Source organism: Styela clava, chromosome 14 (assembly GCF_964204865.1).
Source record: "Styela clava chromosome 14, kaStyClav1.hap1.2, whole genome shotgun sequence".
Taxonomy (NCBI): domain Eukaryota; kingdom Metazoa; phylum Chordata; class Ascidiacea; order Stolidobranchia; family Styelidae; genus Styela; species Styela clava.
Window position 1 is genome coordinate 16666807 of NC_135263.1, and position 24293 is coordinate 16691099.

The following is a 24293-nucleotide window of genomic DNA, read 5'->3' on the forward strand; positions in this document are numbered from 1 at the left end:
AAATTTTTTAGGTTTGCGGTAAACATTTAAGTCTAATTAGGTGAAAAATAGAGCCATTGAAATATCTTCAAACGATTAATACACTTTGTAGAATTTTATAATATTTTGTGGCTTGTCGTTTGAAGCTTTTTCAGAGAGAAACGACATTGCGAATGGGATTTCTTTTACGCCATCATTCAATATGTAAAATTAGTTGACTGAACTAAGTCGAATGACACTGGACGACCATGTGCTTCCTCTCAAATAGGAAGGGTATTATTGTGTCACGTTTTCTGGTACTATGACATCTGATTAGACCCTTGAATTTTGTAACTTGTTTTTAAACTGATGTTATCACCGAGCAGACTGAAAAAGTGCACCTCGACAATTGCCTTGAGTGTAGTGCAACAATCAATAACAATCCACCAATTGGATATGATATCATCGCCCAGGTATTATTGGACATGAAGGAGGCATATTCACATATCACCGTAGAGTTTAACGGCGTATAAGAAGGGCAACATTGTCAAGACTCTGCCTCGTGATGACCTCTCTGACCTCTGCCTACAACTTAAACTCTCCTTCCTTCTTCGAGTGTATGTTGACAAAAAGATGCAGAGAAAAAAAGTTGGTCACAATTTGCTTTTACCAACGTTATCTGAAATAAAACCCCAGATTTCAGGTCCAAGTTTTCTACACTGTATTATTTGAGCCTTCGGATAGGCCTAAGTGCTGAAATGTTCAACGGGTAAAAGAATCAAATGACATATTTTTCATGTGTTTCACAGTCTCACTAAAATGTTGGTTTAGATTTAGAAGTAATGATGAAATCTGAGTTTGTGCAAAAAGCAAAGTCAAACAACAAGCTCAAATGAAAAGCGTTCTATTTCTGTTGATGTTTCTAATTGTACATTCACCTTCCCCTTCGCCACGCTAATTTCTATTAAGAACCTGGGAACAGGAAATATTCTTATCACATAGCAAGGCAGTGCAGGCTTTATTGATTTCCCACGTCTTTGAGACTTTCATTGGGTGCTCATCACGTATACCACGGGCAGGAATTACTGCTAAAAATGTGTACCACAGAATTTGAGTCAACTTCTAAAGGAATTACATTGACGCTGACTGTTAAGTGGACTCTTGGAACGAGTTGTGGGTTTTGTGTACATGAGAAATCATGCTCACGAAAAAAAATTTAAAAAAAAAATTACCGCCTCATCAGTAACGTTTCTTCACCACTACTCATGACTTGAATCTCCTCCGCGGTCGCCGAATGTGAAGGACATGTGGGGTATAAACCCACAAACTAATCATGTATCCAAGAATTCATTCGAAAGCTCATAGATTATCCAACAATTTTGTAACCAAATAATCTTTTCCGAGCCTTTTCAAGATGACTTGAATCTGAATCAATAATCTGAATAAACCTTCACAACATCCTCTTTGTAAAATTTTTCTCTTTTCTTCAGTGATGTGATAAGTGCGCCAACAAACGACCTGCATTCTCCTACAACGCTTTTTTTTTATCACCTCTAGCGCTCGAAAAAACATTTCAATTCTGCTGGGTCAGTTTTGCCGAGTAGATACAATATTATCGCTCGACTGATCGGATTTCTTCTTATCAACTTCTTTTTCAATAACTCCTTCAACTCAGCACTCAGACCCTCTGTTTTAAAAGCTTTCAATAGTCTTCACATGTATATTACCAAGTCTTTTGCACATGACCATCCAATTGAATTTTTGATTCCAACAATAACTTCCATTTCACTGATCTTATGGTCGGTGTATTCCGCTGATTTTCAGACAGTTTTCAATTGGGGTGGTACCCAAGCTCGGTCCGTGATTGGTTTCAGAAATCTGTACAATACCTTTTATCGGCTTCATAAACTTGGGCGTGTTTTGTTTTCTTTCACGACTTCCTCAATCACATGCTTTTTAAATGCTGCCTTCATGCTGGTAATGGAGTCAAAATAGTCTGCCGATACAAACTTTTTTCAAACTCGACACGACAGTCAATCGTTTTTTTAACTATCGTAGTCTATTTAGTTATCGAGCCCTACAAAAACAGTAAACACTCCAGTAATATATACGTCACACTATATGTATTTTTTCTGCGCTGGATTATATCATGCAAGACATTAGTGTGTTAGAGCGAAGCACTGATATAATGTTCAAAAAGGATAGACGGATTGTAATATACAAAGCAAATTTTTGTAATAGCGACCGATTGGACAAACGAAAATGGTAAAACTATGACATGGATGATGTAATGAAGCACGTTACAGACGATGACCATTAATTAATAAACAGAAATCACACCAAATACAACACAAAAGATAGAAAAACATGTCATGAAATGAGAAAGATGATTTTTTTATCAAATTTATTATTATGACGTCACATTACAATTTTTGTTACGAGAAATGAGTGATTTTTCATCAAGATAGATAATTAAATGTACTATTTTTGATCACAAAAGCAGGAAAAAGTATACTTATTTTCCTATTATATTATGTATAGGTTAACCAATTTCAAAAAATTCACTTGATTCGCAAAATATATAAATATATACAAATATAAACTCTCAGCCATATATTTTTCCAATATATTGTAGCGCTGTATATTTGGGAACATAAAATTGATTTGCGTGTTCTGGGATCGAAAAAGTCAACTGACAAAAAAAGGTTGATAAATTTAGAAATATCATATTAGCTCAGCAAGTGGATATATTTAAAACTGACAGAGAATAATTTTCTAATTCGCCAAGAGTAGGTGGTTCCCAAATATTTCAGGATGACTGGGAACGGAATACCGAATGGGCGTTTACCAATTTAGTTTCATACAAAACTTTTTTATTGTAAGCTGCCCACAAACCTTAAAGGTCTGAAAATATCAAAATGATTCTAAGTTCTAGAGTTGTAAAATCTTTTATTGTGCAAAGACACCAAACAGCATATACCACCTCACTTTATGTAATGATCATGTGTTGCCAAGCATGATTCATTACAGAGAAAAGACACATAATCGGGCGTGATCTGACGATAAAAGTCTAGACCAATAGCTAGCCATAAAGAAAATTGGGAAAATTCCTTAATGTAATGTTTCACGAAATTTTCACATGGAAGGGGCTTCCTGGTATGTGCTCCTCGCCCCACTTCACAATTAATGTATATTCGCCAGGTTCTTTTGCAGTGTATGTGACTGTGTAGCGCCGATTTCCGATATGTTTCACATAGACTTCTTCGCATGGTGTAAGTGGTCCATGCACTCCGACCAACAGCATATTTGAGCCTGAAATATTGAGAAATTTGTTTGTCAAAGATCGTTCAAAACACAAACTTATTAATAAAAAAAAACTGCAAACTGTAATATTCGCTCCAAATAAGACTAAGGAAAAACTTTCCAATTAATAGCATACTTTCAAGAATACTTGAAATTTATATTAATGAATATTTAGCCTTTTTAAATAGAAGATTATCAATTTATCCAGGAAAAATCTGGTTTGAAATATTCATTGAGGTAATTTTTTATGAAGAAAAGTCTTACCAGCTAAAGAACAATCGACAGTAAATGTATTGTTGTCTCCGATTATACCTCGTCTCAATCCTTTTCCATATGAATTGACTTGTGTTGCATCAGACTGTTGAAAATAAAATAATGGAAATTATTTGTCAGTTCACATTTTATGTTAGTTACTAAATCATATTAGTACCAAACAAATTTAACAATGCATTTGCTATCTTCTTCTGTAGTCAACAATATATAATATAATATCATATATAATATACAATAATATTTTTATTACATATGGTCGACCAATCATTTACACTTTTGCTCTAGTTTACAAAGCAGTATTGGCCAGAATTTCTTAAACCCAGAGACGGGAGTCAAGGCGAGGCACATACCATTCAAGTCTCAAACCAAAGTCAGACCACACCCAGTGAGGTTTACTCGATGACTCAGGTCCCAAGTCATTTTATTTATGTGACACAAGTTTCGGTAAATGGTGACTCAAGTCAAGTAAATGATTTATGGCTCCCCATCATTGCAATGAAGTGACTAAAATACTAGAACACAAGGAGTTCCGGATATCAACCAGGACACGCACTGAGGTGAACTTCTAACAATAAATGATATACAATATTAATATACCTTCATTCTGGGAGACGTAGGTGTACTACCGACACCTTTTACTTCAACGGGGAACGGACTTCCGGGAATATGTTCATCATTGAATTTTACAGATACCTCATAATCACCTGTTAAAATAAAAGTAAATGATTTGCCAGAAACAAGATCCACATACAGATTACAAGTCATCCTCTGGATTAATTAAATGCATTATTGCTTTTTTTTTATATAAAATCCTCTATTTGAGATTACAAGTAACCCCGCAGCTTGTAAGGTAGCTGAATATTATTGTGAGGGAATATCACCAGCATTATATTGGAAACATTCATATATCATTGAATCGCGACTGCTGGAAGTCAGTGAGTAGTATGCTAAGTACATAGCTAATGGGTGATGAATATATGGCATGATGTGCTTTCAGTAAATCATTATGGGAATCTCCAGACTACTTATATTTTGATGCATCAATCTTTTCTGTTCAATTTTAGGACTAGAATAAAACATTTTAAAATTAACGATATGCAAAAAGAAATATCTTCTTCATGAACTACCTTGTGACATCTTTTGTCAAATTAAAAAGTAATATACTCAATAAATCATAACGTACCAGGTTCAGTAGCGATGTATGAAACACCACATGATCCATCTTTACGATCTTCAAAATTGATTTCTGCTTTCGAAGGACCTTCAACTGCAATGGATAATCCACCAGCACCAGCTTCACGAGTCCAGATGTTAAAGTCAGCTGTGTATAACAAAACAGACGCTGTTACAATATCTCATTAAAAGTTTTAAAGATGTATATACAAATATTGTGGACAAAATTTGGCTCTTATATAATATTGGTTTTCTTACACATACTCGCTGAAAAATAAACATGACCCAGAAAAGTTACAAGCAAATTCTAAGAGCGTCTGAAACTATATAGACAAATTCCACAAAAATGAAATGCTTGAAAAAATTTTTGCATAAACATTCAAGACTTTCTTGAAAGTACACTAATAGTGAGCTCACAACCAACAGAGAAGAACTGCCGGAAATATTTTGAGAATGTTTTGTTATGTCGCAATCACTCGAATATCCACAACTTGAGTATTTCAAACTATACTGACCACACCATATATGTGACTTATGATATACTGCCAGTCTTTGGTGCTTTTTTAAAGCCTATAAACATCATACCTGGTATATTAACTTGTGCAGATTCCAATCCAGGACCACCGGCTGTGACTTTGCCAGCTCCACCAGCTCCAAGAGGACCAACTGTAAATTGGAATGGACTTCCTGGTACATGTTCATCGAGATACTTAACACTGACTGTATGGACTCCCATTTCCTGTAAATGACAACAGAACAGGTTTAATAAAGTAAGGCCAGTAACAATAGACCTAGCTTAAAGGCATCACCACAGTAAATTCAAATTTTGTGAATTTCATTCGAGGTGGATATTTATACATGAAGCTGAGAGAAAGCGGTCACTGTAGCTTCATAATATGTTTAGACGTTTAGAATTCCTAGAATCTCTATTATTTCAAAATATTCAATTTTTGCATGGAACATTTTGAATTTATTATAAAATAATATCTCCCGTCACAAGTACAACACGCTTATTGAAATTCAACCATCCACATTACCACCATGAGACTAGATCTTGTAGAAGTTTATAATATTTGAACTTTTTGCAAGATTCAATCTTCATCGAAATATATTTCTTAATATGGAGGTGGAATATCCCCCCCCCCCAACTTTATGTTGATATATAATTTTGTTGTTAACTAAAAAAATTATCAATGATTACCAAACCTAATCTTTAGCGTTTTACGTTACCTTGGGGATGAATCGAATACTGTATGTGTTATCTCCACTTTCAAATATTTGAGCCTTTTCTACTTCTCCTGATGGATTTTCTACTGTTGCAGTCAAGTCACGAATATTGGCTTCTGTAATCATGAAAATGAACATAAATGAATGAAAAACCCATATCACAAATATGCTCCTATTATTCAATTCAATACCGAATTTCCAACCAAGGCTTAACTAAGATGCCAGTTTCATCTCAGTGGCCCAACAAAACATCAGTCTGAATAGTTAGAAAATGGAAGAAACTCAGAGCGAAGATTATTAGAAAAGTAGGAAGGAGGTAAAACAAGAAAGAGAAAGAAGACAGACCTTTCAATTTTCCAGTGTGTTGAAAAGTACCAAAATCAGACCGATGACTAAAGACAGGAACGAAGGATGATGCTTTTTTACCCTGCCCGTCTTCTGCTCCATATGACCTCGATTCCTGCATGACCGTTTGTTGACCGAGGCTACCTACACTAGACTTTGTATAACTTGTATGTTCAGACCTACTATAAGATTGTCGGTACGCAGACGATGAACTCCCCACAGCCACAGTTCCAGATGAAGCACTTTGCCAGTAGTTGTCTGATTTTATAGATGGAAGGAAAGAATGAAAGATAAAGAAGAAAGTGAGAATTTGAAAAAAGAATATTGAATTGCAGGAAAAGATATAAATAAGACAGGTGAGTCTTTCGAGTACCAAAAAGTTCGGAACTTGAATTTCAAATACAATTTAGAGGAAACAAGAATTTAATAAAAATTGAATGTACTTACTTGGTATTTTTAAGTTGAGATCACATGAACTGCCAACAGTTGCAATAGATGGTGCTTTCCTGTGTCTAACAATACTTTCCGAGTGTGTTCCTTCACCTATAAAAAATACTTATGAAAGTTATCAAGAATTAAAATGAATGCCTCATAAAATATGAAGGCAAAAATCATTGTTGATGATGAACAGTTCAACAGCATATTCTTGATATTAGGAGGAAGACTGTTTTCATTTTTATCCTGGGGTAAGGTAAGCCGATAAGTGGACTTAATCATATGGTGAATTGCTCATTCGGTTACCAGTCCACGTTGGGCATGGGAATACTTCACCAGTTGTTTCACATGCAAGGGCTTGTTGAAAACCGTAACTATTCAGCGGTTACGCTAACCATGCTCCGACAGTGAGGAGTCCAGCAATCCTCTTGCACTTGATTATTCCCCCGGAACTCAAAGCAGCAAACCAACGCATGATAATCAGACATGTGATGGGCTGATGGCAAGCATACCTAATCTAATGCTTGTCACGATGAGATGTAGTGCAGAAATTATACCTGTACATCTGACAGTAAATGGTGATCCTGGCACATGACTTTCAGCAAATTTGACATTGATACTGTAGTTTCCTGGTTCTTGTGGTGTGTAGGTAACTCTGCATACTCCATCCTTCTGATCATGACAATCTATATCTACTTTACTTGGACCTTCAATAGACAAACCCAATCCTCCATATCCTGGAAAACAAACATAAATCTCAGTATAATTTGCATTTCCTCTCAGAAGGGAAAACAAAAACATGTCTCAAACAACATGATTGGATGACCCAGCACTTTCTTAATGTGAACTGAAAAATTAAACTTGTCCATATGGAAACTCAACAGTCCTCTATGGAACAGAGACCATTCGAATGGCATATTAGACAATATATTAATCTTTATTTTCAACCGGAATTGAATCCAATATTGGGACTGACGCTAAGCTAAAATTAGAAGTAAAAACGAGTTCTAATATTCTATAACATGATATATGGGGCAGCGCAGTGGCCTAGCGATTAAAGTGTTAGACTCGACAGTGTTGGCATCACCGATTCAAATCCAATTTCCCTGCCTCACCCAGAGTGTAATTACTTTTGCCGTTTTGAAAATGATGTGTAATCAACCCTCACCTGCTTGTCGAGTATCAACAAAGAATTCGGCTAATTCGTGAGATCTTGCTCTCTCAATTCCACTACCATATACGAGTACTTTGCTTGCATCACCAATTTCAGATTTTCCGACCATAATTCTGAAAGGACTATTGGCGACATCTCTACCTCGTTTCTTTACATGAACCAAATGTTCACCAACTTCATGAGGTGTGAAGGAAATTCCTGTTCGAAAACAAGATCCATATATTAGAAGCTTATATCAACTAACAAGTGACAGAAACACAACCCAGGTCATTTGTAACATGTACCGGTAACCCCCTTTCAATATCATCAGTCATAAAAATCTCACCAATATGCCCATTAGGCATGTGTTTGAGTTGACAATCTTCCTCTCTACCACTTGGTGATATGATACTTGCGGTGAGAAGGCTCAAATCCGTTTCGTTAATCTTCAATGCAATGTCACTCATAGCACCATAAACAACTTTTCCAGAGTGTGGTTTTGTACCATCTATGTGAAAAAGACAAGAGACCATTAGGTAATAGTAAATGTATTATTTAATACAAAGTAACAGTAAAACTTACATCACACAATTTCGAACAAATAAAATAGGTTTTTTGAAAAAGTATGTACCTGTGATATTAGCGGTAAATGGACTTCCACGAATGTGTTCATCGTCAAATTTAACAGCAATGCTGTATTCACCGGGAGCAGTTGGTACATAAGAGACTGAGCAAGTTCCATCTTTGTTATCTACACATTTGATTTCTGCCTTAGAAGGACCTTCAACAGCAAGTGCCAATCCACCTGTGGAAAATCAAAATAAGATGATTAAAAAAAAATTGAAAGACGAATGCATTATCATGCTAATATTGCCTACCTAATAGAAATGTTAGAAAAAAAGAGAAATGTAAAAATAATTTTAATTTTTAGAAAAATTCCTATACACTGGCTCTGGCTGGATGAAATACAGAATGATCAAACAAAAACGGAACCTAGGACATTAGGTCAACTATTCCAGAGAAAACATAACTTTTGTGCAAAGCCTAGATTACTGAAACTTTTGGGTGCAATCATACACAAAAGTTCTAGTGCTAGATAATTTTTTTTTAATTGATAGACTGAGACTAAATACAATACCTTGTCCAGCATCTTTTGTTACAATTGTGAAATTTGCAGGCTTGTTGACTCTTCCTGTTACAAGTCCTGGACCATGAGCAGTTACATGTCCTGGTGCAATAGCATCAACATAGAATTGTACTGGACTTCCTATAGAGAAAGAAGAGGCGATAATCACAAATTCATGATTTCGTTCAATTACAAAACAAGACATATATAGTCAAAGGTATATAGTTCAAAAACATACCTGGTATGTGTTCTTTGTTGAACAAGATGTCCATCTCATGAAGACCTGATTCCGTTGGTAGATAGCTTATAGACACAGTTCCATCTCCATTATCAATAATTTTCGGTTCAGATGTTTTACCGGATGGCATTCGTACAACACCTATAAAAATGAATAATGAATTAATCATAAATGTCTTTACAAACAAAAACAATAGAATATAGCAATTTGGAAAATGAAGAAATGAAAAATAAATAAACACAATCAGTAAAACTAGTATTTATGGAATTTAAAATTAGAATTACCAAAATTGTGATCTGTGATTTGATGAATTGTTTTAAAAGAAACAACTAATTTATGAAACTTTTTAAATGTGACTGAATTACAACAAGACAGTGGCATCTGTAAACTTACTTGTTAGTTCTCCTGGAGTCTGTGGTACTTCGAATACAAAGTCTACTCCTCGTAATATATCGCTTTCATCCAATGCCTGTGTTTATTAAATAATGTAAATTCATATCAAATATTCATGAAATGATCCATAAATGATTATATAATAAATTTCAATTTATATCGTGACTGAAAAGCCCACACATGCATTTCCAAAGCAACTAAGCACGAATATCTCACATAAAATGCAAAAAGCATAAAATTTAATACAACTTTCCTGGTAAAACATGCATAAACAAGACCCTTGAAAACATTCCTCGGCAATTTAATAAATTTTAGTACTAAACGATATTGAATGGCACCAGTGTTTAGCTATATGAAATATGGGATGGTTACAAGAGTGGATATTAATATTGACATTAGTATTAGTTCAAAACATGTTATTTTTCTAACAGTTTTATGGATAGTTATATTGATAATATATAAATAATGAAAACACACACACATACTGCAGGAAACTACATGATAACCCACATCCATATGAAAGGGATAACAAACTAAATATAAAGTAGTCGAACACCATATTAGGATATTATTGAATGCATATTTTTTCACATCTCTTCAATGTATCCGTATCAGTCATATTTGATAATGGACAACCAAAGCCCTATATCAATAACTCTTAACAATTGACAACACTTATTCAATTTTCCAGATACGTGTGTTGTCTTTACCTGCTCTAAAGCATCTAAACCATTTCCATTCATGTATGCATGAGCTGGTGCAGCATCTACTGCTTCAATCCTATCTTCCTCAATCATGCGTTGTTCTTCTTCAGGCTCATCAACCGCCTTCATCACCAAATGCCAAAACAATGCCAGCAAGCATGTAAGGACATCATGTGAGTGTTTCAACATGCAGGTAAAATACAAGCAAAAATGCGATATAGCATGCCATTAGAACACCATGAATTGTAATAAACAATGGAGAATTCTAAAGAGGTTGACCTAACCACTCTAACATCATGATATTTGTTTCAACTGTTAACACACAGTTTAATCCGAACGAAGCTAAACTAAAGAGTCATAGGAGATATGACACTACTATATTTAACAACAATAATCTCTAAACTATATATGATGCCAACATGATCAGTGCAGACAACCATTCAATTAAATTTAAAATTACATTTTTTTCTCAATTGTTTTAAAAGTATATCACCCTATATAATTTCCTTTTCAAATTATTTGTTACATTTGTATTATATTACCAAGAATGTAAACATTTCTATAAGCAATACATTTAATTGAAGATAAGAAATGAAAAGAAAGTCCGTTTAAAATAAATAAATCTAATATTATTTTCATATTAACACAGTAATTTTCAAACCCTCTTAATACAACTCAAGACAAGGTCTCATTCAGTCAATATACCTCTCTACACCTAGTAAACTGTTGTCCTACAATCCAAATCAAATAATAATATATTACTATGACTATATGTTATAAGAAATATTTATAGTGTTTACTGTTTACCTATCGTGTTGATTGTTGTCACAGACCCACCCAGATTTACCAAGCAATGTATAAAATTAAGGTTGTAAATTTTTTATGGTCAACATAAGTGAATTGCTTTTCCTATTTATTTTCCCATTTTTATGTAAAGGAACAATTCTGAATTCGCTGCTATTTTTTAAACTGATTACATGAACCTATTCCATATCCTTAATTCAATTTGATCCTAAAGTCAAAAAATCTGATTTTCTGAAATTTGTGAAAAGAGTCAGTCAGTGTTCCATATTAATGTTCTATTCTACATTATTGGTATTAAATGTTACAGGTTTGAGTACACAACACTTTGTACATGATTATTTTATACACAAGTACCGTATGTTTGAATCACACTTATTAAAAGATTAATACTATATGGCTCAGTTCCAAAAACAATATGAACATTTGACATTGACATAAAAGCTAAACCTACCTTAAATGACACCATAAAAAGCAATTCACCCAAATCAGTATCACAAAATGAGGTAGCAAAAATACAAATATCAAGAGCACATACCTTAACACTGAAAGGACTGTCTGGAATATTTTCTCCACCGAAGCGCAAGTTGATGGCGTATGGTCCAGGCTTGGGTGGTGTGTAAAACACATCGAAAGTTTTATCCTTGTTTTCAACCACTTCAACATCTAACAATCCATCATCAGGTGTATTGATCGAACAATTCACTTTACCAGGACCAGCTTTGCTTGCATCAACAGATATAACTGCCTCCTTGCCAACTGGAACTGATGGGCCAAGTCCATCACCTAATGAATAATATAGGGATATGAATTGAGGACAGTTATTTGATGTAAACCAGAAATATCTTGGACACAAATTGGATCTATGAATAGTTTTGCTAGGCTGTTGTTTTTGAGAAAAATCAATGGATCATTCAGTATTTTAGTACATAAAGTTGAAAAAGTTGCAAAAAATCTATTATCGGTGGTTTCTCACTTTTTTTTCAAATTTTTTCTACAGGTTCAAGTTCTATGGGGCCCAATATTTCACGCTGAATTAGGCTGGTTGCTAAAATTCGCAGGTATTCACAAAAAGCCTCTAAACATTTTGATAACCATTTGATCATTATATTGGAGTATTGCCTTCTTGTTATTTAAATATACCATTAGTGAGCGCGTAATAAAATTCGGAAACAAACTCAGATTTACAATAAATCAACCTCCAGAGAAAAAAAGAGAAGGAAAAGAAAAAAGGGACTAAAGAAATATCGAAAAAGGAGAAATATAGCAAAAGAGAACTTACATCGCTTGCCTCCCACGATCACTTTTGTGATGATTAAAGTTGGAAAGAGAGAAAGAGAAAAGAAATTTAATACAAATGAAGGTAAAGATCAAAATCAAATTTAAAATGAAGAAAGACAGACATACTTAACATGAATATACAATTTTAATATTTTGTAACAGAATTTTAGGTGACAAGCTATGCAGATGTGATTGTCCATATGTCATATAATAAGTAATACTGTCAATGCATACCTGATATCACACATTTGCCTGCTTCACCCATTGGAGTAGCACGGATTCTGTATGGTGAATATGGCACTTCATCACCTCCATATTTGACAGAAATTGTGTATCTGCCAGTCATGTCCGGTACATAAGATACATTGTAAGTTCCATCATTGTTGTCAACAATTTTAGCTTTTTTCGGGTAACCTTCTGGATCCTGTAAAATTATGATATAAATGTTAATAACAGTCCCAAGGCATATAAAACACTATAATATTTGAAAAGGTAGCAGAATTGTTCTCAATTCCAATGAAAGATATGTATTTTATGTTATTGTTAAATTTCATCATATTAGTCACAAAGTAGAATTTTATGGTAAGTGAATTTTGGTTTACATGGTCATCCTCATCATCTTTCAAAAGTTTTCCTGTATTTATTCACATACTAGTTTTTCATTATAGTTATAAAATTACATGAAACTAAAACACATAGGCTTGGGCATCCACCTTACTAAGAGTGTATAATTGTTATAAAATGCTTAGATTGACTGTAAAAGAAATTATCCTGGTTTATCCAGTAATATGTCTAGGTCTTTCCACATCATTATGTGAGAACAACACTTCCAGAGAAAACAAATTTGAAACTTGATATAAATATAAAAAGTAGATATAAAAAACTTCGAGAAAGCATTTAATAAGCATTATTACACATAATTATCTGTAAATTACAGTTCTACAAGACAACAAACATGCAATTGCTACAAGGTAGAGAAAACAGATGAAATTGGATTTAAATAGAAATCAACGAAAACTAAGCAGCAGATTTTTAATTATAATTTAACAAACATGCATTTAAAATGTCAATCAAAACGTTTTCTAAATTTAATTTGATTGGAAAAGTAAGCTGAAAATAAGTAACATAGTTGGTACTATATTAAATAAAACGACGGTAATTTAGCTGCATAATTATTCAGAAGCAAATCAGAAAGCCCTGCAAGAAAAGAAAATAACTACGAAAGCTGAAGAAAAGAAAAGACACAATATGTCAATAATGTATATGGGTGTAGTGGAAAATCGTAGATTCGTTGCTCAAAAACTAAACCCAATAAAAGAAAATCACATATTTCATTCCACTGGTAGTTGATACCACCCTGATAACTTCAACACTAGTAGCTGCAATTATGTTTATCATTTTTAAAATGTAAGAAATTGAATATCTAACTTTAATTCCCGTTCATTGACAATAGTATCCCCTACCACAGTTCAACAATGCCATCGGAACATTAAACCATAAACCCTTCAATCTTGTACTAATCAACAAATAATACAGATTGTGAAGAGATTATTAATGGTATCAAGCCTACCTAATTACAATAATGTTTGAAATAATCTTTTAGTGAAAGTTCCTCAATACCAACTACTTCTGTTGCAACAAAATATTTTAAATGTTCAAAACAACTCCTTGGTTAAGTGAATTTTTTTCCAAATTTGAGCAGGAAACACAGCTTTTTCTACATCTTCATCCACAAACCATATAAGTTTTCCGAAACATAAATTTTGAAAAAAGACTCCATTCTTCATCTTAACTGGTCAGCAAACGAGTCAGATTGGCTATACGATTTGGATGTTTTATATGATATTTTTATGCCCAAGAAAAATGAAATCCCATATTCAATAAAACACAGAAGAAAAGAGAAAAGAGTAAGAAAAGTGCAAACAGCTATCTAGTGAGCAAGATTAGTTAGCCGCACCATCGCGTTATGCATTTTCAAAACAAACATTTGTTTGTTTGTTTAAGTCAATTACCTTCTTCCCTTCCCCATCCTTATCATCGTCATCAGACGAACTCGAGCTTGAGCTATCTTTTCTAGCTTTCTTACTCGAGGGAGCAGCAACTTCACTGACAGTTTTTTCACGTTTTGGATTCTAATAGAACATGCGATACATTGTTCATACATATTTCACACTCTATTTCATGTGGTTTGAGAAGCCAATACAGTATAATTATTAGAAAGTGATGATAAAGTGACTTTTGAAATTCTAATAAAACACGAGTTTTTTCAACTCCCTTAAGTAATCTCTCAAATACTCATTTGACTGAGTACTCACTCAAGAAATATCTCGAATATATACGGAAACACACAACTTCTGTTGCATTACAGGGTAGGGCTATAAGACACCAGCCACCGGTCGTTAAAAACCAAATTCATACTTTTAAATTTACATTGTTAACATACATTGATATTTTTATAAAAACACCATTTGTGGCCACACCACACACAAAAACAGCTCAGCCTTGATATATAAATGCAAAAAAATGAAGATAAAAAAAATGAAATTCAGGAATTTTTAATACATACAAATATTCAAACACTATAAAGCATGCCTGAATTGAACCATAAAAAGGAACTTTTTTATAAACGCTTCAAATTAAAATACTCCCTAAACTAAAATTGTCAAGTTTGTAAATTTTTTTAGGAAAATTGAATTGAGTTTTCCATAATTTTATGAATTTATTGTTCCTCATTTAGCAGTTGAATTGTATACAAATGTGCTTAATCAATCATTAGATTAGTATAAAATGTTCTTGTTTGATCTTCATTATAATTTTGAATAAAAATTGAGGACAAAAGCATGACAAATGCAAATCCAACTATTTTAAGTTATTTATCATAAGTTTGAAAAAATTATGAATAACTGGGAGGCCCCAGAAACCCCTACTGTTAGCTTGACATTGGTGGAAAGGAACTGTGTGATAGCTGAAAAAGGTTAATGAAGATACCTAAATTGCAGTGTTCATACTAAACTACTGGTAAATTATGGCAGGGAATTTGGTCTGCTTGGATAAAGTCTTATAGTAAATTCAGCCAAGGATGGGGTGATGATAAATCAACTTATTAAGCTTAATTTATTATCACTTCATATTTGGCCAAGTAACACAAATAGATTACAATGAGTAAATAACAAAAATAATCGACAAAACGACGTGCTTTAGTTATTATTCATGCAAATTGATTAAAAGATTTACCGTGATTTGAACAGCAAGTATTCCATCACCAGCCTCTTTCGCATCGATCATGAACTGCACAGGCATTGATGCTGGTACAGTTGATTCCAATCCAGGACCAGAGCAATTCACCTATATATATAAATAAACATCAAGTTTTATACAAAAATTATAAAATAACTTTCTCCAATGAACCAATGAAGTTATCTGGCGGCTTCATTTCAACAAAAGACGAAATATTAGAAAAGAAAAACTGTTTTGAGAGAGAAGGAGGACAAAGGAGTTTTTTTTAACTCACTTAATTTGAAGTATTGAAATACGTTGAGCTTTGATTAGAAAACCAGCTTGAAAAGAATCTATAATTTTAAAATTTTTAACAAAAATTATTTTTAAAATTTGCCCTTTGATCTTAAAAACCCGTGTGGTGGCCATTTTCGATAGGAAATGTATCAAATGGCATTAATAGTTGGATGGAAATAAGGTGGAACCAAATCATTAAAAAAAGTTCCTATTATGGATGGCAAACAACAGACACCGCCTTTTGGTCGCGCCCGGAACTAAACATTTATCACAAAGTTATTTTAGGCAGTCTAAATTGACTAAACGAGTAAACGTTCAATATATCGTTTCAAGCACACTACATAAGCATCTCCTCAAGGTCTCCGTGATAAATACATAGAGAAATGAATACCATGAGCCTCACACAATTCTCCAAGTGCGTAAAGTAAATACCTACTGTTAAGGACAGAAAAGAAGAAAAGAACCCTATAATGTTTACAGAATTTCCAAATTAAAACAGTCTCCAATTATGCCTAACTTATTAATTAGTGTCAATTCCATTACCTTGCTTGCATCATGTGTTGGAAGCACTCTCACACGTTGTGGCATATGTGGTACATCTTCCCCTGCATATTGTACATTCACTTGGTAAAGACCTTCTGCAGTTGGTGTGTATCTTGCAGTGTGTGTTCCATCCCCATTATCAATAACATTAATTGGATCTCTCACACCTGAAAAATTTGTATTTTGGTCATACAGTAGTAATCTCTAAGATATTTTGGTCATACAGTAGTGATCTCTAAGATATTTTGGTCATACTGTGGTAATCTCTAAGAATCTAGAGGATCTGAATTATAACATGTGAGAAATGTTCGATATTTGTAAAAAATACGGGACTACATCGACATGAACTAAAAATTTGCTTGCATTTCTTCATGTTGCATGTTGTTTTGTGCCAAACGAGATACCTTGCAGAATCGATAGCCTAGTGCAGGGTTGTGCAGCCTTCAATACAGAAGGGCCAGATACCAATAACTGGGTGAAACTGCAGGCAGCACTTTTATTTAACATAGGCTTTCTACTAGTTGTGAGCCACACAATTTTCCTTGTGGGCCATATTTGGCCCCTTGGCCGCAGGTTGCACACGCCTGGCCTAGCAGTTAAGGCATTAGAATGAACTGTGTTGACATCGCAGCAACACATCTTGGGTCCAAATTCTATGCCGATCTCCTCAACCAGAGTGTAATATTTGGAGAGACATTATTGGCTGTTTGTAGAGAACCTTGTTCCAGCCCAAAGGTGTGAAATAACTGTTGTCTAAAAAACAAAGTCCTCACCTCTCGGTCCTTTTGCTGTTGCTTCCACGGGGGCAATTCCAGCCTTGCTTGCATCAATAAGAAATTCTTGAGGAATGTTCTTCCTAACCCCTGGTGATAGTCCAGGACCAGTGCAGACAACCTAAATCAAAGTTACGAAAATTTAAGTTGAGGTGAGTGTACACGCATGTATCGCTCATTTGGGAAACAATTTAAACTTTGTAATTCTCAATGCTCACAGAATATAAGAGATACATATTACAATGAAAGTTTCATGTATTATTATGTTACAATTTTTCACAAAACCATATTTTGGAGGAGAAATGTTCCCATTGTCACAAAACCTAAAATCTGAGGCATAACCAATTGGAAAACAATAATGACAAGCCCTGACCGAAAATCATGTTTCACATTGTTATTTAACATGTATTAGGCTTATCATCAAAATTTACATTCCATATTTCATTTCAAATTTGCAAAAATTTTCATTTACAACTTGATATTGTGTTCTGAAAAATGGAATATGAATCAACATATATAAGTAATAGCCTTTCAAAAAGATTTTTTTGTCTTCAAAAAATTTCAATTTCCAAGTGAAATGATCAGTTGTCAGAAAACATGAGCAAAACAATTTAGTGATTCAGTACACTTAGCGCCTAGTCCTTACCTTCGTTGGATCAACTTTATCTTTAATTGGAACAACAAATGGGCATCCAGGAATAGCATCACCACCATATGTAATATTGACTTCATATTGTCCAGCTTCTGTTGGCAAATATTCAACTTGACATGTCCCATCTTTACCATCCTGTAAATAGGTGAATTTTTTAATTTTTTTGTTTGTAATTACTTGGGTCTCAACAGTTTTATAAACCGTGGGTCAGAGAAGGGTAAGGTACTATTATGAAATCATGAATAACTGAACATCATGTTCTGCAGCACCAATTGAATTCATGTTATAAAAGTTGAGATTTAAAATATAATTTTACATATTTATTATGATGAAAAGACAAAATAAAAATATGCACAGGTAAGCCATATCCCACTCCTTTTTAAGATAAAAAAAAAACAATGAAACATACGGTGCAAGTGACTTTAGCATCAGATGGTCCTTCAACTTCCAATGCAAGGCCACCAGTTCCAGCTCCTCTTGTATCTACGGTAAACTTGGCAGGTTCTTCAGTGGTTCCACTTATCAATCCAGGACCATATGCCTTGACTTTACTGGCATCACAGCCTTCTTCAACATTAACAGGGAAGGGTGACCCTGGTACTTCACAATCATCATAGTCAACCAGGATTTCACATGGACCTATATTATGGAAGAAAAATTATAATGAGAACTTAACAATTAGCATTTGCTCTAATTACTACTACCGGTAATTGACGACGCTGTGATGATGTTAAGCAGCAGCCATATGACATTTATGCCCTAGAGTAGTGGTGTAGAAACTCCCTAGAGTAGTGGTGTAGAAACTCCCTAGAGTAGTGGTGTAGAAACTGTGCGCCATGGCGCACCAGCATTCAATAATTTTAAGTGTGTTGTGAACAAAATAATAATCCATTTCAAAAAAATATCCTTCTAATATGACAGTGTTTAGAATTTGATAAAAAAATGATCAAGTCTAATAAAATTAACGTACAACAGCAATTAGCTATATTTTTGAAAATAATTATCAAATTTAATTTCGATAATGCTATGATCTCTCAAAACTAGGAAATATTTATAATTAAAAAAGGTTCCTATCCAGTTTAAAGTGAAATGCTTGAGTCAGGACATTAAACTGAAAATTTGAATCTTTTATTACCTTGTTCAAATGGACAATATTTAGCTTCATAAGTTCCATCACCATTATCTGTTACATCAATAGGTAATGTTTCACCAGATGGCATGACAGCCTTAGCATTAATATGATCTCCACCTCTCGGAGCAAGTCGTTTTGCATCAACAGTGAAACTGGTGTCCACATCAGTCAAAACTCCTATGAATAAAAAATTTAGGTTGAGAAGTCACTGCACTGTAACACATATATTTTTCTGTGAAGTCTCTCATATTTCTCCTAATTACAGGCGCTAGCCCGCTAGACAAGCAATCCTGCCTACCTAAATTTCTTCTAAATCCGTATGACGACAAGTTAAAATCTAGGGTCCAAGGGCCCATTCCTCACCCAGGATGCAAAAAAATGGGTCAGCAATGCCGAATCGGAAATATTCAGTCAGCTCTTCCTTGCAATGACTTGAAGTATATTATAATATTATAAATTGAGATACCTGATTTTTCAACTCCAGGTCCATAAGTCTTAACACTGCTGGTATCGATATCGGGTGTGATATGAACCTTCTTGGGAGTTCCTGGAATGTCATCACCTCCATATTTAACAGCCACGGTCGCATCACCAGGTTTATTTGGCACAAATGATACACTAGAAATTGTGTTAAAGGTATAAAAATTTCATATTTATACCTTTACTAAGTTTAACTAAAATTCCTCATTTAATTTTAAATTTTAATATTCTAACTGATTTTGTTACCAGAATGTGGCAATATTCACATTCCAATGTGTCATAAAGACAATTTATCATAATAAGATACAACACTAATTTTAAACAATTTAGTGCAGATTAGTAACTTTCTGTGCAATTTACAGTCATTCAAAATTTATTGACCATAATACCACTGGTAAATAAATCATTACACCATAAAAATGTTACACGACCTTTAAAAATATTAAAATTCGATAAAAACAACACTAAAGTAACTTTCCGTGAAAATAAGAGTCAATTAAATTTATTGGAACATAATACCACTGAAAACAATTCATCAGACTATAAAAAGGTTTTTCCTCTTTAAACAACACTAAGAGTAAATATATTGAAAAAATCTTACTCATGAGTTCCATCTCCATTATCGTGAACTCTGACACCAGGAACTTTGGATCCATCTTCATTAACAACCTGCACTTCAACAGGGGCTTCACCGGCATCAGATGCATCCACAACAAAAGCAGATTTCTTGCCAACTTTGCCGTTTTCGAGCCCTTTGCCTTTTGCTCGTACTTTTGATGAATCGAAAGCCGGCTCAATTTCGGCTATAAAAATAGACGGAATGGAATGATAAATATGTTTGGTATGATTATGAGTAAACCACAAATGAATAATTTTATGCAAATATTGTGATAAAAAGCAAATAACAATGAAATTATTACCTCAATGACATAATTCAGAATCAATACTGAAATGAAATACAAAGAAGCCAACTATTATGAGCTAAGTTTTTTTGATAATAAGAAAATTTTTATATTAAACATTCTTTGCTTGTGTTCAGGAAAGGCAGATAAACAGCTTGACAATAATACATAATCCAAAATTTTTTTATACATTTTTCGTAACTTTCACTCTAACCAAGGCACTCTTAAAAGCACCACTGGTATATTAGAAGTTACCATTCCTGGAAGGACTGATATGTTAGGACTTACCATTCTTAAAAGTACCTGCGGCTTTATGATTAAGCACTGTCTACCCAATTAATAACCCCATGAATGAGGTAGTTGGTGGTCATGGGATTCAACCCCACACTCTACAAAAACACGCATAATCTTTTCATGAACTCACCTTTAAATGGTGATCCTGGAATATGTTCTTCAGCAAATAACACATTGATTTTATAATCACCAGCTTCTAGTGGTAAGTAAGATACTGAACAGGTTCCATCACCGTTATCCACACATTCAATCTTTGATTTTGAAGGTCCTTCCACAGTCAAACCAAGGGCACCATTTCCTATAAAAAAGATAATGTCAGTCAAGATATTGCCTTTTATTTTCATCATTTTTAACCCTAACTGAAACAAGGCCCTAGTGGCCACTTCTATCAAAAGAGCTTCTTTTATTTGGAAAGAAATAGAATTGCTAACACAGTTTGAGTTTCTAAACCGATTCGTCGCCCCATATCGACTCCACTACAAATGTGATGTGTGTGGTACAAAACATTCTCAAAGTCTCCAGTTCCATTTACTCTACTATGCATTACATTTTCAAACAACAAATGATGGTGTAATCAATACTGCTACGAGACCCAATACACCATTTCTAATTTTACATCATTTTAATTTTCCAATCTTACCAGCCTCTGTAGTATCAATTGTAAATTGTGCAGGTTGATCCACAATTCCATGTTTCAATCCAGGTCCATAAGCTTTCACTTTGCCTGCATCTGCAGGTTTGAGAGCCTCAACAACAAACGGGCTTCCTGGGACAGGTTCACCATCATAAGTTACATCAAGACGATGAGGACCTTCTTCTTTGGGAGTAAAAGTGCATTTCGATTCATCTGGAGAGTTTCTCACTCTGACTGGTACAGGCCTCTTGTCTGGTCCAACCATGGCGACATCCAAAATTCCCTTTCCGCCTGCACCATCAGTTTCAACAGTGAAACTTTCAGGTCTGCCAACCTCGATTTCTGTATAAAACAAGAATTGATCATGCATGTCCCTTCAAAATTTTCAACATACAAAAAAATCAATCAAATACTTACGTTCTGGAAGACCCTTGACGCGTACTTGTCCGACATCAAGTTCTGGAGCAACATTGACATGGAAAGGACTTTTTGGAATTTCATCTCCTCCATAGGTTACCTCGATATCCATTGGTCCTTGTCCGTCCGGTGTGTATTTTACAGTATATGTAGAATCCTAGAAGCAATTGAGAAAAATGATAATAAGATAAGATTTTCAGTTATTCCTGGTAGAGGAAAGATAATAGGATGGCTTAATTATATGGTGAACCTTAACGCATTATCAGCTCATGTCGAATATGGAAATATTTAATCGGGTATTTATTTCAGATGCATGGACTTGACGATAGAGAAAGCCATGACTAATCAGCAGTTACGTGAACCACCCTGTGACAGTGAGCGGTCCAGCCATCCACTCGCACATATTCATTCCCGACAGGTTTCAAACTTGCGAATCTGCACAAAATAATCAAGATATGATGACAAGCATATTTCTTACGCCTAGCATAATGCGCCAACCACCTAAATAACTGCTTTGATATGAGAATGCCTATTAATAATACAATAAACATATTCTGACATACCCCATTATCTATAATCTCTGGTTTTGCTGCGACAGCATGTTGGTTTTTGGGCCTGAATTTAACATCTGGTTTGGCTTTTCCTGCACCTCTAGTATGAATTGTGAAATGGGTGGGTTTTCCACTTTCAACACCTGTAATGAAATGTAAAAATAAAATTTACATATTGTCATAATTACAGGGTGACTAATTTGGAACATATTCTAGAGAGATCATTCGTGCAAAGCGTCCTAGATTACTGAAACTTGTGGGTCACAATCATACACCAGCAGAAGTTAATTGTTCAAAGAGTAGATATATTTTCCTCATTTTCGTAGTGGGAAATTTATGAGTTCTGTTTCAAGGACCACCCTAAACGTTATCACATTATTCAACAAATAAATAAATATTACAATATAGAGAATTAGATTTAATTGATGAAAATGTAATTAGATTAGTGTAAACGAAAAATCACACTTTATCAAATCGAGTTAAATCCAAGAATTACTTACCATCTTTTTCCAATCCAGGACCATCAGCTCGAACTTTTCTTGCATTATGATTTGATGCAACTTGCACATTGATTGGGCTATCTGGGATTTCAACATCAGCGAACAACACCATGATTGTGTATTTTCCTAAAACAGGTGGACAATCGGGTTAAATAACTTCCATGATTGACTTTGAATAAATTTAGCTATCACCAGGGATTACCATAATCAAATATTCCACTATTCTATTGAATCGATTCGATCCATACAGGATATTCCTGATCATAACCCTTTGAATACTCGAAACCCAAAAATGTATAATCTTTCATGAAAGGCAATCTTCGAAATTTCTTAAGAAATATATTTCTTTATATTGAAGTATTTCACAAACCTGCAACTGGTGGTGTATATTTCACAGTAAAAGTATCATTATCGTTTTTGATTATATCAAAAGCAATGTCGGATTCAGGTTGTGATGGAGTAAGTCCTGGTGTGCATTTCAATCCAATACTGATGTCACCAGATCCAGCTTTACTGCAATCAACAGTGAAATAAGTTGGCTCTTCTGCTTTCAATCCAGGTTTAACTCCTGGTCCATAAACACTCACACGATCTGGGTGAGAATCTTCTTGCACCAAAACCTATGTTAAATAATTTCATTAAAATGATTTTGTTGCTGATATATGAAAGAGCAGAATAAAAAATTAAAAAATAAAGTTTATTTTACAGTATGTATAAAATGGCAAATTCCGACAAAAAAAAGGAATAAAAACAAGAAAAAAGAAAATAAATTGGGTCTCACCGTTAGTCAGATAAGTTCAAGTCAGAGCCGTTTTGTTTAGATATGTTTAACTCGAATCAACCAATCAGACATGGTTAAATATAAAATTTTATTCTAATTAAAGAAATAGTAGTAATTGCGTTGAATATGTAATCCTTTGATTACTGATAGTTCTATAATAAGTGACTCTAAGAGAAAGTCTGATTAGTGATCTATATTAAATGAAATGCAATGAAACAAAACATCCCACAAATATAACTAAATTATTCAATCTTACTCTGAAAGGACTATTTTTCACTGCAATTCCATCATAAGTAGGTATGATTGTGTGTTTTTGTGCAGCTCGAGGAGTGTATCTGCATGTGTATGTGCCATCGCCATTATCTTGCACATCTACCGGCACTTCATCACCATTAGCAGTCACGATGGAATTGGTGATTGGAGCAGGTCTTCCAGCAGATCTGGCATCTATTGTGTATTCTGTTGGTCGACCAGCCACAGGGCCATTTTCCTCTAAACCAGGTCCATAAGCTTTCACCTGATAACAAAAAATTCACTCAGTTCAACATTAAGCAATTTTAAGCATCCATCATGAATAAAGTTTTCAATTAGTATATTAAGCTATAAAAATAAAAAATTTTGCTTTGATTTAGTAAGGTTGAACTTTGTGCGGATGAAATGTCCCGCTGCGTATGTTTTTGATGCCTGAAGGGTGAATCTATTGTTTGTGGA

General features: G+C 34.2%; 1 protein-coding gene across 8 annotated transcripts in view; it reads right to left on the bottom strand.

Moving 5' to 3' along the window:
* Nucleotides 1-2059: 2059 nt before the first annotated feature.
* LOC120341158 (filamin-C-like) overlaps nt 2060-24293 on the bottom strand; it is a 40275-nt gene continuing 18041 nt past the window's right edge. For 2 of the 8 annotated variants that reach the window (XM_078119743.1, XM_078119744.1), the window contains exons 16-50: nt 23839-24099; nt 23172-23421; nt 22802-22927; nt 22314-22444; nt 21751-21907; nt 21340-21675; nt 20830-20997; nt 20105-20306; nt 19490-19641; nt 19027-19200; nt 18301-18530; nt 17886-18026; nt 17240-17360; nt 16467-16633; nt 15645-15755; nt 14423-14542; nt 12645-12834; nt 12412-12432; nt 11668-11915; nt 10335-10451; nt 9625-9700; nt 9232-9372; nt 9006-9134; nt 8499-8672; nt 8214-8375; nt 7883-8086; nt 7272-7451; nt 6727-6822; nt 6280-6537; nt 5938-6050; nt 5293-5446; nt 4718-4855; nt 4132-4238; nt 3526-3619; nt 2060-3270 (exon numbers count right to left, since the gene is read on the bottom strand). In XM_078119743.1, coding sequence (XP_077975869.1) covers nt 3083-3270; nt 3526-3619; nt 4132-4238; nt 4718-4855; nt 5293-5446; nt 5938-6050; nt 6280-6537; nt 6727-6822; nt 7272-7451; nt 7883-8086; nt 8214-8375; nt 8499-8672; nt 9006-9134; nt 9232-9372; nt 9625-9700; nt 10335-10451; nt 11668-11915; nt 12412-12432; nt 12645-12834; nt 14423-14542; nt 15645-15755; nt 16467-16633; nt 17240-17360; nt 17886-18026; nt 18301-18530; nt 19027-19200; nt 19490-19641; nt 20105-20306; nt 20830-20997; nt 21340-21675; nt 21751-21907; nt 22314-22444; nt 22802-22927; nt 23172-23421; nt 23839-24099 — 5637 coding nt within the window. In that variant the 3' untranslated portion in view covers nt 2060-3082. The remainder of the gene's footprint in view (nt 3271-3525; nt 3620-4131; nt 4239-4717; nt 4856-5292; nt 5447-5937; nt 6051-6279; nt 6538-6726; nt 6823-7271; nt 7452-7882; nt 8087-8213; nt 8376-8498; nt 8673-9005; nt 9135-9231; nt 9373-9624; nt 9701-10334; nt 10452-11667; nt 11916-12411; nt 12433-12644; nt 12835-14422; nt 14543-15644; nt 15756-16466; nt 16634-17239; nt 17361-17885; nt 18027-18300; nt 18531-19026; nt 19201-19489; nt 19642-20104; nt 20307-20829; nt 20998-21339; nt 21676-21750; nt 21908-22313; nt 22445-22801; nt 22928-23171; nt 23422-23838; nt 24100-24293) is intronic. The other 6 variants (XM_078119747.1, XM_078119745.1, XM_078119746.1 and 3 more) reach the window with 6 other exon arrangements.